At 48.8% G+C, this 16,534-nt stretch overlaps 1 protein-coding gene across 2 annotated transcripts in view; it reads right to left on the reverse strand.

Annotated features, from left to right (window-relative positions):
- Positions 1–572: 572 nt before the first annotated feature.
- loxl4 (lysyl oxidase-like 4) overlaps positions 573–16,534 on the reverse strand; it is a 149,529-nt gene continuing 133,567 nt past the window's right edge. For both annotated transcript variants that reach the window (XM_038773151.1, XM_038773152.1), the window contains 3 exons: positions 15,924–16,060; positions 9,577–9,688; positions 573–1,153 (listed from right to left, as the gene is read on the reverse strand). In XM_038773151.1, the coding sequence (XP_038629079.1) occupies positions 1,086–1,153; positions 9,577–9,688; positions 15,924–16,060 (317 nt within the window). In that variant the 3' untranslated portion in view covers positions 573–1,085. The remainder of the gene's footprint in view (positions 1,154–9,576; positions 9,689–15,923; positions 16,061–16,534) is intronic.

Consider the following 16,534-nt stretch of genomic DNA (forward strand, 5'->3'; position numbering starts at 1 on the left):
CTGTAATAGAATGAATACTGTAATAGAATGAGTACTGTAATAGAATGAATACTGTAATAGAATGAGTACTGTAATAGAATGAATACTGTAATAGAATGAGTACTGTAATAGACTGAGTACTGTAATAGAATTAGTACTGTAATAGAATGAATACTGTAATAGAATGAGTACTGTAATAGAATGAATACTGTAATAGAATGAGTACTGTAATAGACTGAGTACTGTAATAGAATTAGTACTGTAATAGAATCAATACTGTAATAGAATGAGTACTGTAATAGAATCAATACTGTAATAGAATGAGTACTGTAATAGAATGAGTACTGTAATAGAATGAGTACTGTAATGTAATAGCGCTGGCACATCATGTCGGTCATTACAGATAGTGGGAAAATTGCACATGCTTGAATAAACCCTCCATAAATAATGGGGAGTGTATTACCATTGCTTTAACTCCATTAGTCTTGCCAGGTCTCTTGAAGTTAACCAGGTAACCTTTAACAGTTACAGCTGATCCTTTGCAATAGACTGTGACTTAGCAGTGGATACGGCAAAGAATGAAAGATTATAACTGAACACCACATACATTCCCTTTTATTTAATATATATTCATATAGATCTTTTTAAAAATATCCTCAAGTAATTCAATGTGCAAGTATTGAGGTTCTGAGATCTGCTTTGAATAAAATTTTAGAAACAAAAGAAAAATCAACCACACACAAGAGAGGGGTTACAATTAACTTTCCTTGTCAGGCAAGAAAAAAATGGGCCCCTATTCAGGGAAGGGGTAAAGGCATTTTCGGTTTGCTGCTGCCCTGTTTTTTTTTTTGGCCTGGTGATAAAAGTCAAGCTTTGCCCCGAAGACGTTCATCCTTTGCATTGAGACATGACCACAAGTTCCTAGTGCACGATGGGATTGTAACCCTCCCCAAGTCCCATTCAGCTGTTCACTCGCAAAGCATGTTCCTCGACTGTGTCACGTGATAGTCAAAGTGGCGGGCGAGTTGCGAATGGAATGAGGGTCCACATCCACAGCAGGGGATCCGAGGTATTGCCTGGCATTGTTGTCAGCGACGTCACTCTTGTTAAGGCAAGTTGTTGGTCAAGAACTGGTGTTCAAATTGGTTCTCAATGGCAGAGCTGAAGGCGTCGCCTGGAAGGTAAAGAGAGGTGAGGTGATAAAGGGCCCTCTCAAAATGGTCTTGCCATACAACTACATAGAGGTGATGGTCAGGGAGTATCACTGCACACAAAAGATAGTAGAAATCAAAGGATTTTCTCCTCCAAACAACTGCTGTTGAGATTGGGGTCCTGGCAACCTTTCCTCGACTTTCTGGCTCAACGATAGGGTACGGGGACAGTAGCAGCAGCAACCCGGGGGGGGGGGGGGGGGGGGGGAAGGGGGAGGGAAAAGTGGTGGGGGTGGGGGACGATGACTATGTTTGTTTATTTAATTTAAATTTATTTTTAAGTTCTTTTGTTGTTCTTTGGGGTTGGGGGGGTGGGGGATGTGATACATGCGTCGATACGGTCTGGGGGGTGTTACAGTTATTATGGGTTATTTTGTTGCATTTCATTGTTTGTCGTTATGTTTTATATTTTCTGTAAAAAATTCCAATAAAAATTATTTTTAAAAAAAAATAATTAAAAAAAGAGATTGGGGTCAACTGAATAAAGTAAAGCTGAAATTGATAGATATCTGTTGTGTGCGTGTGTTCACTTAGTGAGTCCAGGTTGCTCTGGCAGCGTGTGCGTTTACATGTATGTTGTAATCTAGAGCTATGGGTTGTGATGGGTAGAAGTCCTAACTTCCTTTCCATCTCATGGCCGATGAGCAATCTCTCCCACTCTTACTGCCTCTGATTGGCTTGCGATTGAAGGATTTACAGGTTGATAGTGTCATGGGAATGTCACTTTAAGAAATGTTTGTCTTCTCAAGTGGCTGCAGTGATGTCATTGTGTGGGTGGAGCTGGGCTCTGGCTCTGCTTTTTACTTTCGCTTTGAGCTGGAAGCTGTTTTTGGCTCTGAGTTTTAGTTTTGTTTTCGGTTGGAGAGCTGCATTCAAACCAAGGAGGCGTATTTTGGTCTCTCTCTCTGCATGCTAAAGAATGTCTCCAAATCACTTATAGAACATAGAACAGTACAGCACAGAACAGGCCCTTCAGCCCTCGATGTTGTGCCGAGCAATGATCACCCTACTCAAACCCACGTATCCACCCTATACCCGTAACCCAACAACCCCCCCCCCCCCCTTAACCTTACTTTTAAGGACACTACGGGCAATTTAGCATGGCCAATCCCCCTAACCCGCACATCTTTGGACTGTGGGAGGAAACCGGAGCACCCGGAGGAAACCCACGCACACACGGGGAGGACGTGCAGACTCCACACAGACAGTGACCCAGCCGGGAATCGAACCTGGGACCCTGGAGCTGTGAAGCATTTATGCTAACCACTATGCTATCATGCTGCCTATTGATGATTTCAAAGTAATACCTGTTTCTGTAAGAAATGCAAACCTGCTGTCTTTGTTAAAAAGGGTCTTTGACTTATGGATGTTGTTAGGAAAGTTACTAAGGGTTGCCTATAAAGAACAAAGAAAAGTACAGCACAGGAACAGGCTCTTCGGCCCTCCAAGCCTGCGCCGACCATGCTGCCCGTCTAAACTAAAATTTTCTACACTTCCGGGGTCCATATCCCTCTATTCCCATCCTATTCATGTATTTGTCACGATGTCCCTTAAACGTCACTATCGTCCCTGCTTCCACTACCTCCTCCGGCAGCGAGTTCCAGGCACCCACTACCCTCTGTGCAAAAAACTTGCCTCGTACATCTCCTCTAAACCTTGCCCCTCGCACCTTAAACCTATGCCCCCTAGTAATTTAGGGCAGGACGGTAGCATTGTGGATAGCACAATTGCTTCACAGCTCCAGGGTCCCAGGTTCGATTCCGGCTTGGGTCACTGTCTGTGCGGAGTCTGCACATCCTCCTCGTGTCTGCGTAGGTTTCCTCCGGGTGCTCCGGTTTCCTCCCACAGTCCAAATATGTGCAGGTTAGGTAGATTGGCCGTGATAAATTGCCCTTAGTGTCCAAAATTGCCCTTAGTGTTGGGTGGGGTTACTGGGTTATGGGGATAGTGTTGACCTTGGGTCGGGTGCTCTTTCCAAGAGCTGGTGCAGACTCAATGGGCCGAATGGCCTCCTTCTGCACTGCAAATTCTATGATAATTGACCCCTCTACCCTGGGAAAAAGTCTCTGATTAACCACTCTTGTCTATGCCCCTGAATACTATAGAGTATTGTATCTGTAGGGATTATTAGTGTTGGTAGTTGATAATATGTTTACTGTGTGCTTATAAAATGTTAATTGGATTCATAGAATCAACATTGTTTTGTTTTAAAGATACTTTAGATCTGTGTTGCATCACACCTGTAAAGTGGGCCTTTGTGCTCCCCATAACCAAAAACTATTGAACGTTGTGGGTCAGGTGAACTCCATGATATACTTTGGTTTTCTCTAAACCCTGGCCCATAATAATAATCAACCTGTTTGACCACATTATGAACTTTGGTCTTCAACTTCTGGCGTGGCAACTTCTAGCTCAGAGGCAGATTCGGTACCCACTGCGCCACAAGACCGCCCCAGAAAGTCGGTGGTGTATTGGTAATGTCACTGGTCCAGTAACCCAGTATCGCTGTGGGACAGACTGAACCGCAACATTCTCAAATTCAGAGAACAAAGTAACTTTTAAACAACCTCTAGGCTAATATTCTTGCAAAGTTCGTCAGCTTGCGGCTGAATTGCTTTTGGGCAAAGAAGGTATCTGCGTCTTATGGGTTCCACTGAGGTGAAATAGAACAATATTTAATGCATCTAATTTTAAGCTCATGATTTGGCAATGGCAGCTCCCAGGGCACGGGTTCAAATCCCACCTTGGCAACAGGTGGGAATACGAATTCAATTAATAAAATCTAGATTGTAAAACGAGTCTTCGTCCGTGCACAAAACGATCATCGATTGACGGGAAAATCCATCTGGTTCACTCATGTCCCCTTCGGGAAGGAAATCTGCCATCTTTACCCGGTCTGGCCTACATGTGACTCCAGACCCTTTTTTTTTTAGAACAGTACAGCACAGAACAGGCCCTTCGGCCCTCGATGTTGTGCCGAGCAATGATCACCCTACTCAAACTCACGTATCCACCCTATACCCGTAACCCAACAACTCCCCCTTAACCTTACTTTTTAGGACACTACGGGCAATTTAGCATGGCCAATCCACCTAACCCGCACATCTTTGGACTGTGGGAGGAAACCGGAGCACCCGGAGGAAACCCACGCACACACGGGGAGGACGTGCAGACTCCGCACAGACAGTGACCCAGCCGGGAATCGAACCTGGGACCCTGGAGCTGTGAAGCATTGATGCTAACCACTATGCTACCGTACTGCCCCCTCTGAAATTGCCCAGCGAGCCCCGAAGTTCAAGCGCAATGAGGAACGATGCTTACATGTCATGGAAGGATACATTTGAAAAAAAACTCAGATTTCTGTTCGGTAAGTGTTAAGTGATATGGAAGCAAGGTGGGTAATTGGAGTTAACATGCGGACCAAGCATGGTATCAGAATGACAGAACAGGCTCAAGGAGCTGAATGACCTTCCCCTGTCCCCAAGGTCTTTTGTAATAAAAGCAAATTTCTGCGGATGCTGGAATCTGAAACGAAAGGGAAAATGCTGGAAAATCTCAGCAAGTCTGGTAGCATCTGCAGGGAGAGAAAAGAGCTAACGTTTCGAGTCCGATGACTCTTTGTCAAAGAGTTATCGGACTCGAAACGGTAGCTCTTTTCTCTCCCTACAAACGCTGCCAGACTTGCTGAGATTTTCCAGCATTTTCTCTTTCGTCTTTTGTAATAACCTGCTGTACTCATCCCTCAATCGACATCATAAAAACAGATTGTCTGCTCATTAACCGCTCGCTGTTTGCGGGATCTTGCTGTGTGCTAATTGGCTGCCGTGTTTCCTCGGGACAAAAGTGACTGCCCTTCCAAAAGTACTACATTGGCTGTAAAGTTCTGTGGGTCATCCTGAGGTCAAGAAAGGCACAGTATAAATAGGATCAAGCTTCTTCTTCTGCTGTCCCACCAGACATACATACAGGCTGACCACATACCATGGCTCACATTGGGCACACAGACAGTGCTGGGGTTCCAGTGTTGTGGGATCCCTCTCACTTAAGCCACCGGGCAGATATCCACAGCGCTGGGAATTGTTCCAAAACTGCAGTTCAAAGTTCAGTCTCCTGAGCTGCTCACACCTCTTGACCAGGACTCGAACCCAGAGGTAAGAACGCTACGAGGGGCTAACGGCCCGGGTGCATTTCTCCTCAGTGTGTGTGGAGCCAGTGGAGTTGTGGGAGCGCTGTTATTCCAGGGACCAATGTGGAAATTCCCAGCACTTAGCGCATCCCCCCCCCCCCTCCCCCACCCCACACACACACAGGAGGGAGGCTAGCAGTGCTAATACGTGCCCAGTCCAGAGATGATCACAAGAAGAAGGCCCTTCAGGCTATTAGATGTCGTCCTTCCAGATTATCAAGCCTGCCATCTTTCAATTACAGCACCGCAGCTTGACGCTGTGACCTCAGCTCTCACAGAGAAACTGAAGATAATCGTTTCCAATAACCCAGCGTAGTATTAGATATCTGTAGCCAGCCTGAGTAAATCTCATTCTGATTAAAGTCACAGTAAATCGCTGAATGCTGCCTGATTAATATTAAATAGGCTGGCTCTGATCTATGAGATAACGCGGTCGTCTTTAACAGCCAGCGACCAACTTCCTGTCTGAAAACCAAGCATAAAAAAGGAAGACTTGCATTCACCTAGCACCCTTCACAACGTCAGGACACCTCGCCGTGTTTTCCAGCTAACAAAGTACTTTTTTGGAGGTGATGTCACTGTTGTCGTGAAGGAGACGTTTTTTAAAATTAAATTTAGAGAGCCCAGTTCATTTTTTCCAATGAAGGGGCAATTTAGCGTGGCCAATCCACCTACCCTGCACGTCTTTGGGTTGTGGGGATGAAACCCACGCAAACACGGGGAGAATCCCGGTCGCTCGGGAGGCCATATTCGGGGTGTCGGACCAGCCGGGGTTGGAAACCTGCGCGGAGGCCGATGTTGTAGCCTTCGCCTTGTTGATCGCCCAATGGCGGATCCTGTTAGGGTGGAGATCAACCTCTCCCCCCTGTGCCCTGGCGAGGCGGGGGGGGGGAGGGGGGGGGGGGGTCTGCTGTAATTCTTAACGCTTGAAAAGGTCAAATTTGAACTGAGGGGAAGGATGGAGGGGTTTTACAATTCATGGGCGTTACTCATTATGCACTTTTGAGAATTCAATCACATCGAACATTGGGGGGTGGGGGGGATTTGGGAGGGTTGGGGGGAGGGGGGACTGTATGTGTTAATGGCGACTATGGGTGATTCCTGATTCCTTTTTGTCGTTTGTTTATGTTAACATGCGGGCTAATGTCTGGGGTTTGGTGGGAGGATGGGATCGTTGTTATTGATATGGGGATCGACATTACATTCGTTACGGATTATTGTTGGGTGTAAATTTGGGAGAAAATGTGAAAAAGGAGGAGAATAAAAAACATTTAAAAAAAAACACGGGGAGAATATGCAAACTCCACATCGACAGTGACCCAGGGCCGGGATCGAACCTGGGACCTCGGCGCCGTGAGGCAGCAGTGCTAACCACTGCGCCACCGTAGCATTGGGCCCGAATATGGGCAGCACGGTAGCATAGTGGATAGCACAATTGCTTCACAGTTCCAGGGTCCCAGGTTCGATTCCGGCTTGGGTCACTGTCTGTGCGGAGTCTGCACGTTCTCCCCGTGTCTGCGTGGGTTTCCTCCGGGGGCTCCGGTTTCCTCCCAAAGTCCAAAGATGTGCAGGTTACGTGGATTGGCCATGATAAATTGCCCTTAGTGTCCTAATAGTAAGGTTAAGGGGGGGAGTTGTTGGGTTGCGGGTATAGGGTGGATACGTGGGTTTGAGTAGGGTGATCATTGCTCGGCACAACATCGAGGGCCGAAGGGCCTATTCTGTGCTGTACTGTTCTATGTTCTATGTAGTGTCCAAAATTGCCCTTAGTGTTGGGTGGAGTTACTGGGTTATGGGGATAGGGTGGAGGTGTTAACCTTGGGTAGGGTGCTCTTTCCTGGAGCCGCTACAGACTCGATGGGCCGAATGGCCCCCTTCTGCACTGTAAATTTGATGCTATGATGACCGTGCTGTCCTGTCGTGTAGCAAAGGTGACAGCTGATTTGCACACAGGAAGATCCCACAAGGTACAGCAAGATCAGTTTTTGTTTGGAATGGCTTCTTCCCGGACACGCGGCAGACCTGCCTCGCGTCTTCTTGAAAATAGTGGCAGGGCATATTTTCCGCCCACCTGAGAGGGCAGGGGCGGGGGACGGGGGCGGTGGGGGGGGGGGGGGGGGGGGTGGTGGTGGGGGGGGGGGGGGGGTGGACACTAGGGGGGAGGGTGGGGGGGCTCAGTTTAACGTCTCACCTACACGATAGCAGCAGCGATAGAGCAGCACTCCCTCACAGTACATTGGAGCGTCAGTCCGGATTATGTGAGCGTCACAGAGCAAATCAGGGAAGGAATCCCAGCTTTGAGGGTGCGGGTGGATGAAAGGATGACCACAAATGGTGGAGTAGTGAAAATCAGGGATGTACATGGTACCAGGATTGGAGGAGCGCGGAGGCCTTGCAGTCTTTCAGGGCAGTGCTCAACGCTACCATGGTTACAAAAATGGCTGTTGGTACAATTCATTGGATAAGACCAAACTGGGAATATTTGATGAAGGTATCAGAAACTTTACAGGCTGGGAAGTAAAGTGGCAAATTAACTTTAAGCAAGATGAATATCGGGGCTCATACATTGGAAAGAATAATATAAACATCAACCACACCTGAGGAAGTAGGAAACTGAATTTTAAAAATTATTTTATGGTGTGTGAGCTATCCTGGGAAAGTCAGCATTTGTTGCCCATCCCTAAGGGGCTGGTTTAGCTCACTGGGCTAAATCGCTGGCTTTTAAAGCAGACCAAGCAGGCCAGCAGCACGGTTCGATTCCCGTACCAGCCTCCCCGGGCAGGCGCCGGAATGTGGCGACTAGGGGCTTTTCACAGTAACTTCATTTGAAGCCTACTCGTGACAATAAGCGATTTTCATTTCATTTCATGGGAAGGCGTGATGAAGGGTCTTGGGGCACATCAACAAAGCAATTAAAATTCGAACCAATGCTTTCGGATTCACTTCTGGGATATAGAATTCAGAAGTAGTGAAGTTAAACTTGTACAGGACTCTGTTTAGGCTAGCTTTCGGGTACTGTATCTCTGGCTAGACCACTCTTACGTTACAGGTACTGTGTAGGCTCCACAATATAGAAATAGCATCCAAACGGAGGTCTGTGTCGCAATGCAGCAAGGCCTAGACAACATTCAGTCTGGGCTTGATAAGTAGCAACTAATTTTCCTGCCACACACGTGCCAGGCAATGACCATCCCCAATAAGAGAAAATCTGACCATCTCCTCGTGACATGCAATGGCATCACCATCACTGAATCCCCCCACTATCGACATCCTGGGAGTTACCACTGACCAGAAACTGAACTGGACTAGCTTTAAAAATGCTGTGGCTACAAGAGCAGATCAAAGGCTCTGTGTAGAATACCCCGTCTCCTGACTCCCCAAAGCCTGTCCACCATCTACAAGACACAAATCAGGAGCGTAATGGAATCGTTTCCACTTGCCTAGATGACCAACAACACTCAAGAAGCCCAATACCATTCAGGACAAAGCTTGATTTGCACCTCATCCACACCTTAAACATCCACTCCCTCCACTACTGATGCACAGTAGCAGCCGTTTGTACCATTTACAACATGCACTGGTAGGGACTCACCAAGCTTCCTTCAACGTTCCAAACCCACTACCATCTATAATGATAAGGCCAGCATCTGGGAAACCATCATCTGTAACTTCCCCTCCAAGTCACTCACTAATCCTGGCTTGGAAATATATGGGGCATTCCTTCACTGTCACAGGGTTAAAATCCTGGAACTCCTTCCCTAACCTCTCTGTGGGTGCGCCTACATCACATGGACCATCGTGGTTCTAGGCAGCAGCTCTCCACCACCTTTTCAAAGGCAATTAAGGATGGGCACTAAATGGGCCACATCCTGTCAACGAATGAAGAAAAGAGAGGAGGAGATGAAGCAGATGGAATGGAGACTTGTGTGGAGTAAAGATGTGATGGGCTGAACGGCCTGTTTCTGTGAGCTATATTCTATGCCACTGCATTCTCAAAAGGATACTGATATAGTGAAATTATTCTGCATGTTTTACTTTTATGAAGAAGGTTTTCAGGTTCAACCTAAAAGTCTGGATTTTGAAACAGTATTTAACTATTCCTGTCTGGATGTATTAAACTGAATCCAGGTAGCCATGTGTGGACTCTCTGTGATGGCAACAATGATTCTGAGACACGGTCTCCAATGTGGAGTTACATACCTGTGTGACAACCAGACATAAAGATACGGGAACCATCATATTTACACTGACACTTCACGACATTATTGGAGAAGTCCGACTCGGCCACTTCACCATTGGGATTGATGTGCACCTGGGTGAAAGAGAGAATCAAAAATTCAGAAGCAAAGGATCAGTTAGTGTGTTTCCTTGGGAGGGGAGAGAGTCAGCACATACATTCACAAAGTATCAACCACGTCCTCACCATCTGCCTTCTGTCTGAAAGCGACCGATAGGTCAGGATAACTTGGCAGTGCAGGATAATAATAATACTCTTTACTGTCACAAGTAGACTCACATTAACACTACAATGAAGTTACTGTGAAAAGCCCCGAGTCTCCACATTCCGGCGCCTGTTCGGGTACACGGAGGGAGAATTCAGAATGTCCAATTCACCTAACAAGCACTTTTTTCAGGACTTGTGGGAGGAAACCAGATCGCACAGAGGAAACCCACGCAGACACGAGACGAACATGCAGACTCCCCACAGACATTGACTTAAGCCGGGAATCGAACCCAGGATCCTGGCGCTGTGAAGCAGCAACAGTGCTAATCACTGTGCTACCGTGCCAGATATTTCACTGCCTTACACATCAAGAGGCAATATCCTATACTCTACATCTCGGCAAAATTATCCTCTGCATCTGCTCCCTCCTCCGCCCTCATCTCCGTTTCTGCTGTATTCCTCAATATTAGCTCCAGATTCTATTTCCAATGCTCTCTGCAACATCCCATGTAAACTCCAAATATTCCCTGGCACCTGTGTCCCCTCCTGCACGAAACCCTGGGCGGGATTCTCCCATTCGGAGGCAGTGTGTCCACACGGCGGAAACGACGTCGCGTTTCACGGCGGCGTGAATGGGCCACTGGGAGTACCGTTTCTGGGCCCTACAGGGAGCCGGCACGGCGCTGGAGTGGTTCACGCCACTCCAGCCTCACATCCCGGCATGAAATGTGCGCCACGGGATCCATGCATGTACAGTGGCTCCAGCGCCAATCCGCACATGCGCGGTGGTCTCCCTCAACGCGCCGGCCCCGACGCAACATGGCGCGGGAGTTCAGGGGCCGGCACGGAATAAAATAGGCCTGGGGAGTGAGTGGCCGGTCCGCCGATCGGAGGGCCCAGATCGCGGACTCTGCCTTTTTAGAGCTGCTGCTCCGCCCATCCCGGGCCGAGAAACGACTGCCCGGCTGCGTACGGCAGCCCACGGCTGGCGCCGTGCCAATGGCGCCGATTCTTGGCTCCGCGGAGAATTGTGTGCTGGCATCAGGGTGGCGTGGCCCGTTTGTGGGGATTCTCCGGCCCAGCCCCGGGCTGGGAGAATCCTGCCCCCTGCTTCTTTCTCACTGACCTTCGATGGCTACTTGCTGATACACTGAATCCAAAAGAATTACACTGAACTTACAGCATTGAAACTGGCCATTGGCCATTGCTGGCATTGATACTTCACACAAGCCTCCCCCAACCTTACTTCACCCCACCGTGTCTGCTTGTTCTTTTGTTTCTGTCTCTCTTGATTTATCCAGCTTCCCTTTAAATGCATCCATTCTATTCGATTCTACCACAGCAAGTGGCAACGAGAACCACATTTTAACCACTCTGGACAAAGAGGGACGGTCAATCTTATATTTCTGACCTTGAACTTTGGATGTATACTCTCCCCACCTACCTCCACCCTCCCTCTCCCCCCCCCCCCCCCCCCCCGCCCCTACCCCCAGGGCAGAAACATCTTCTCCCTGTCTGCCCATTCAAACCTTTCATCGTTTTAAAGGTGTGGCGATTGTCCCTTTTAAGGGCAACACAGCAGAGTAAGGGTCACCTGGCCCGGGTGACCAATCGGGATTCAGGGTGGGGAATCACCCCAGGGGGAGGAGTTCTCTTAGGCAGAGGCATTCCAGAACGAGCTGCAGACATGTTGCTGCTCTTGTAGATCCTTGTAAATAAATCCTTTGCTGTTCACCTATGAAATATCTGAAAGGGCTTTTGTAAATTGCAAAGGGCTTCTATCAAGACCCCCACGCCTTCTCCTTTCTCTGGAAAAAAGTCTCCGATCTATTCATTCTTTTCTCATAGTTCTAACCTCCCAGCTCAGATATGATACACAGAATCCCAAATTTCATTTGGAACTTTCTCTGGAACTCCTACAGCCCTCACTCCCTTCCTCCATTCCGCTACTAGTGGGGCACATTTCACCAGTTGTCCCTGACACAGCGATGCTAACTGTTCTCCCCTGTCGTCCCCCAGTGCTCACCTTGGAAAATCCTTTCCACCTCCTCAACCATGCCCCCCAGTGACCCCGTCTAATTTCCCAACACAGTGACCAATGTCAAACCTCTTCAACGTGGATACTTATTAAGTTAAATGTAATGAGTTGTTGGAAGTGGAATGACAGCTCAGTCTCAGTAATATCTGCTAATGCACTCTCAGAAAAACAGAAACGCTTATTGCCACTCACAAAATACCAGTGAACTTTGCTGCCTCACTGGGCTGCAGCATCTCAGGCCTTTCTGACTGAATGGCTCTGTGATGTTTGCCATGGGGAAAGGCGGCATTCCCGAAGTGGCTCCTTTCACTGGAATACAGCCAGACCTTCAAGTCGGACTGGGAGGTATCCACAGTAAACTAATCTGGGAAGTGAGGCCAGCCGCGTGCCGCTGAGAACCTACCAGGATCCAGTTGCTCTGAATCTGCCACCCAGATCAAACATGGAATCCTACAACACAGAGGCAGCAGTGGTTAGCACTGCTGCCTCACGCTGCCGAGGGCCCAGGTTCGATCCCGGCCTTGGTCACTGTCCGTGTGGAGTTTGCACATTCTCCCCGTGTCTGTGTGAGTCTTACCCCCACAACCCAAAAGATGTGCAAGTTAGGTGGATTGGCCGTGCTAAATTGCCCCTTAATAGGAAATAAAATAATTGGGTACTCTAAATTAATTTTTTTAAATATGTAGGCCGGGATTCTCCAATCCCGTGGCCAAGTTCTGATGCCGGCGTGAAAAGCGGCGCCAACCTCTCTGGCATCAACGGCCCCCGATAATGAGGAATATTCCCCTTCCTAAGGGGCTAGGTTGCCGCCGGAGTGGTCCCCGCAGCTCCAGCCGGCGCAGAATGGCCGGCGTGATTACGCGCATGCGTGGAACGGATGGCGTGATTACGCGCATGCGTGGAACGGACGGCGTGATTACGCGCATGCGTGGAACGGACGGCGTGATTACGCGCATGCGTGGAACGGACGGCGTGATACCCGTCTCCATGCCGGCCGTACCATGCACGTATGTTCTCCTATCCGTGCCTGCCCACGGGCAATATGGGGGAGCCCTACAGGGGCCCGGTGCGGAGGAACATAGGCCCCCACGGAACCAGCCCACCCGCCGATCAGTCGGCCCCGATCGCGTTCCAGGCCACCGTGGAGGCTCCCCAGGGGTCGGTTCCCCCCCACCCCCTTCTCCAGGACGGCCCCCGCAGATGCACCTTCCAGGTCAGGCTGTGTAACCCACGCCAGCGGGACTCGGCCGAACACGGCGGCCACTCGGCCCGTCGGGGGCCGGAGAATCGCCGGGGCGGGCTGCTTTCAACTGCCACGGGTGCCCGGGAATCGGCGCTGGAGAATAGGTAAACCGGCATCGGGGTGACAGGGCACCATTCTCGCGTCCCCCCGGAGATTCTCCGACCAGGCATCGGAGAATCCCGGCCGTAATCCTTTAAATTAAATCAGCTTCCACAGTGTCCTTCCGAACAGCACATTCTACATCAGAACAACTCGCGTAAACTAAAGGGCCCTTCCTCTTAATTCCCTTCTTTCCCATTTCTTCTATTTTGCCGTTATCATATTTGATCCAAGCGTGTTTAATGGGCTTGTACCTTTAAGTCGAGCAGAGGAAGTGAGGAAGTCAAAAGTTACAAAATAGTAGGAGACTGTGCTAGTTTTTGAACAGCAGAACACATTCGAGATTTTGGCAGCCAAGGGATCGGAGGGTTGGGTTCGATTGGTGGGCTGGTGGTCAATTAATTGGCAAAGGTCCATATTCTGCCCGGTAACAGGCAGTGATTGGGCACCACCCGAGCGGGATGGTTTTCAGAGAGCCAAGGAAAGGACAGTCGGATCCTGGACGCTGAGAGTAGAAGCTGTGAGTCTCTCTCTCTTTCTCCAGTAATGCAGCCTAGTTGCTGTAAGCCTGAACCTACAGAGGACCAGGATGAATCTACAGTAAAAACCATTACAGACTGAAAGCAGAAACCTCGAACTGAAAGCCTAGACTGAAGGAAGGTGTGCTGGAAGACAAACATCGTAAACAAAGACTCTTATCCTTATCATTATTTTTACACCTTTCGTTTCTCCCCTCTGTGTTTGTTTGCCTTGTGAGTGTGTAGAGGGTGGGGTGAGTTAAAAGTGGGAGGAATTGAAAAATAGTTAACCAGTTGTATTTGCTCCATATTTAATTCTGGTTATTGTTATTAGTATATTTAATTATGTTTAAATTTACAAACCTGGTGACTGTAATTATTGGACAGGCAAAGGCCAAAGACTTTGAGTGTTTTTCTCAGAATAATTTGTTGATTTCAATTGTGTTGCGTCTCTGGGTCAAGTGGGGCTGGAATTGACCGTGAACTAGCCCGGGGGGTCGTAACAACTCCCTCTGCTCCTTATGCCAATTGAAATGAAATTAAATGAAAATCACTTATTGTCACAAGTAGGCTTCAAATGAAGTTACTGTGAAAAGCCCCTAGTCGCCACATTCCGGCGCCTGTTTGGGGAGGCTGGTACGGGAATTGAACCGTGCTGCTGGCCTGCTTTGGTCTGCTTTCAAAGCCAGCGATTTAGCCCAGTGTGCTAAACCAGCCCCGATTACCCCTAAATCCCTGTCCTCTGAATATTGATATTCCTGCCAGTGGATTCTCTCTATTTTATCGAAACCCCTCATAATTGTCAACACCTCCATTAAACCTCTCCTGGGCCACCAATGCTCAGGAGAACGATCACCCTTCTCCATTCTCTCCAGGTGAAGGAAGTTCCTCACTCGTGGTCCTCCGCACCATCTCCAAAGACTTGGCGTCCTTCCTAGAGAGTAGTGTCTGGACTTGGACCCAAGTCTCCAGGTGAGTCCCAACCAGTGATTAATCAAAATGCTATTTCTCGTTCACCGCAACAAGTTGCCCCAGGGTGGACATGGGTCACGGAGGGATGGAGACTCCAGATTTTAAGGGTATTTAGAGACGGGCAAAGAATGCCGGCCTGACCAGCGACACCCTCCAAATAAATTTTAAAACCATCAAGGCCGGAATACTCTGGCCATTCGTTGACGGCGGAATCCTGCCCCCCCCCCCCCCCCCCCCCCCCCCGCCCCTCTGGCAGCGCACCCCCACCTGTAGGTTTCCTGGTGGTGTTTTTTGTGGCTTCAATTGAAAATCCCATTATCCGTTGCAGGATATCCCAACATCCAGCGAACGCTGCCCCCCCCCCCCCTCCCCCCGCTGCCGATAAACATGCAGCTGGGAGGGCGGAGAATCCCGCCCCAGGCCTTCATGAGAGGTGACATTGTACACAACACGGCAACACCTGTAGATCAAAATGAAATAAAACTCTCCCCGAAGTCTTGACAGAGTGGGTGTTGAAGGGATGCCTCCCCCTGGCTGGAGAATCTAAAACTAGGGAGCCATAGTCTCAGGATAAGCAGACGACCATTGCAGGCTGAGGCGAGGAATTCATTTTGGAACTTTCGACCATGAAGAGCTGAGGAGGCTCAATAGATGACTGAGCAATTTCAACTGAGATTGGGAGATATTGGAGCCCTTCGGGGTAGATATGGAGAGCATGTGACTAATATTGGGCAGCACGGTAGCACAAGTGGCTGGCACTGTGGCTTCACAGCGCCAGGGTCCCGGGTTCGATTCCCGGCTTGGGTCACTGTCTGTGCGGAGTCTGCACATTCTCCCCGTGTGTGCGTGGGTTTCCTCCGGGGGCTCCGGTTTCCTCCCACAGTCCAAAGACGTGTAGGTTAGACGAATTGGCCAGGCTAAATTGTCCTTAGTGACCAAAAAGGTTAGGAGGGGTTATTGGGTTACGGGGTAGGGTGGAAGTAAGTGGGTCGGTGCAGACTCGATGGGCCGAATGGCCTCCTTCTGCACTATATGTTCTATCTTCTAAGGGCAGTTGAGAAGATTAGCCAAGACTTTATTGAATGGTGGAGTAGGTGGGAGAGCTGTGTAGACGACCTCTACTCCACGTTTTAATATCCACGTGTTCTTTTTAAAAGTGAGACATACAAATATTACCACAAGGGTACAAGAGTCTGGCAGTTACAATGTAAGAGAGACGCGTGAATTCCATACCTGAAACACATAGTTTCCTGGTGGAAGGTCAGTAATGTCTATCCACTGACAGTCGATGTCATGGCGGTACAGATCATAGCAACCCAGGCTGATACCTTGGTCCCCAAAGTTGGCACAATCATATTTTTTGTAAATGCCTAGTGCGAAGGTGAAGAGAGGAAAGAATGAATTGTAAAATCACGTTGGTTGCAGACGCACGACAACTAGTTCCACTGGTATCATCCTGCATCTGGCATTTCCCCCATATATGGTCAAAATGGTAGCGAGGGCTCTTGGGATAGACAGGAATAACCAAATACATTCTGCACTTCCATTCCTGGGCTGCCCGGCACTCAGAAATATTATCTACAATATGTTATCATTTCAGCAAACTTCATTCCTTCAGCTTAGTCCCACCCCGACCTATTTACCCCCACGACCCGCATTCTTTCCAAAACCTCTCAAATTATGTCTCAAGCTCACTCGCACGTCTGTCCCGCGGCCCTTTCTCGGTGATGTAATTCGCAATGTCGGCTGAAGAAACTGCACGCCATTTCCTCCTTATTCCCCAAATCCTAAATTTTTCACGTCGCGAGGTCTGCCGCAGCGAGCAGTCGGCTGGGCGTGGCCGC

The sequence above is a fragment of the Scyliorhinus canicula genome, chromosome 16, assembly GCF_902713615.1.
Source record: "Scyliorhinus canicula chromosome 16, sScyCan1.1, whole genome shotgun sequence".
Taxonomy (NCBI): domain Eukaryota; kingdom Metazoa; phylum Chordata; class Chondrichthyes; order Carcharhiniformes; family Scyliorhinidae; genus Scyliorhinus; species Scyliorhinus canicula.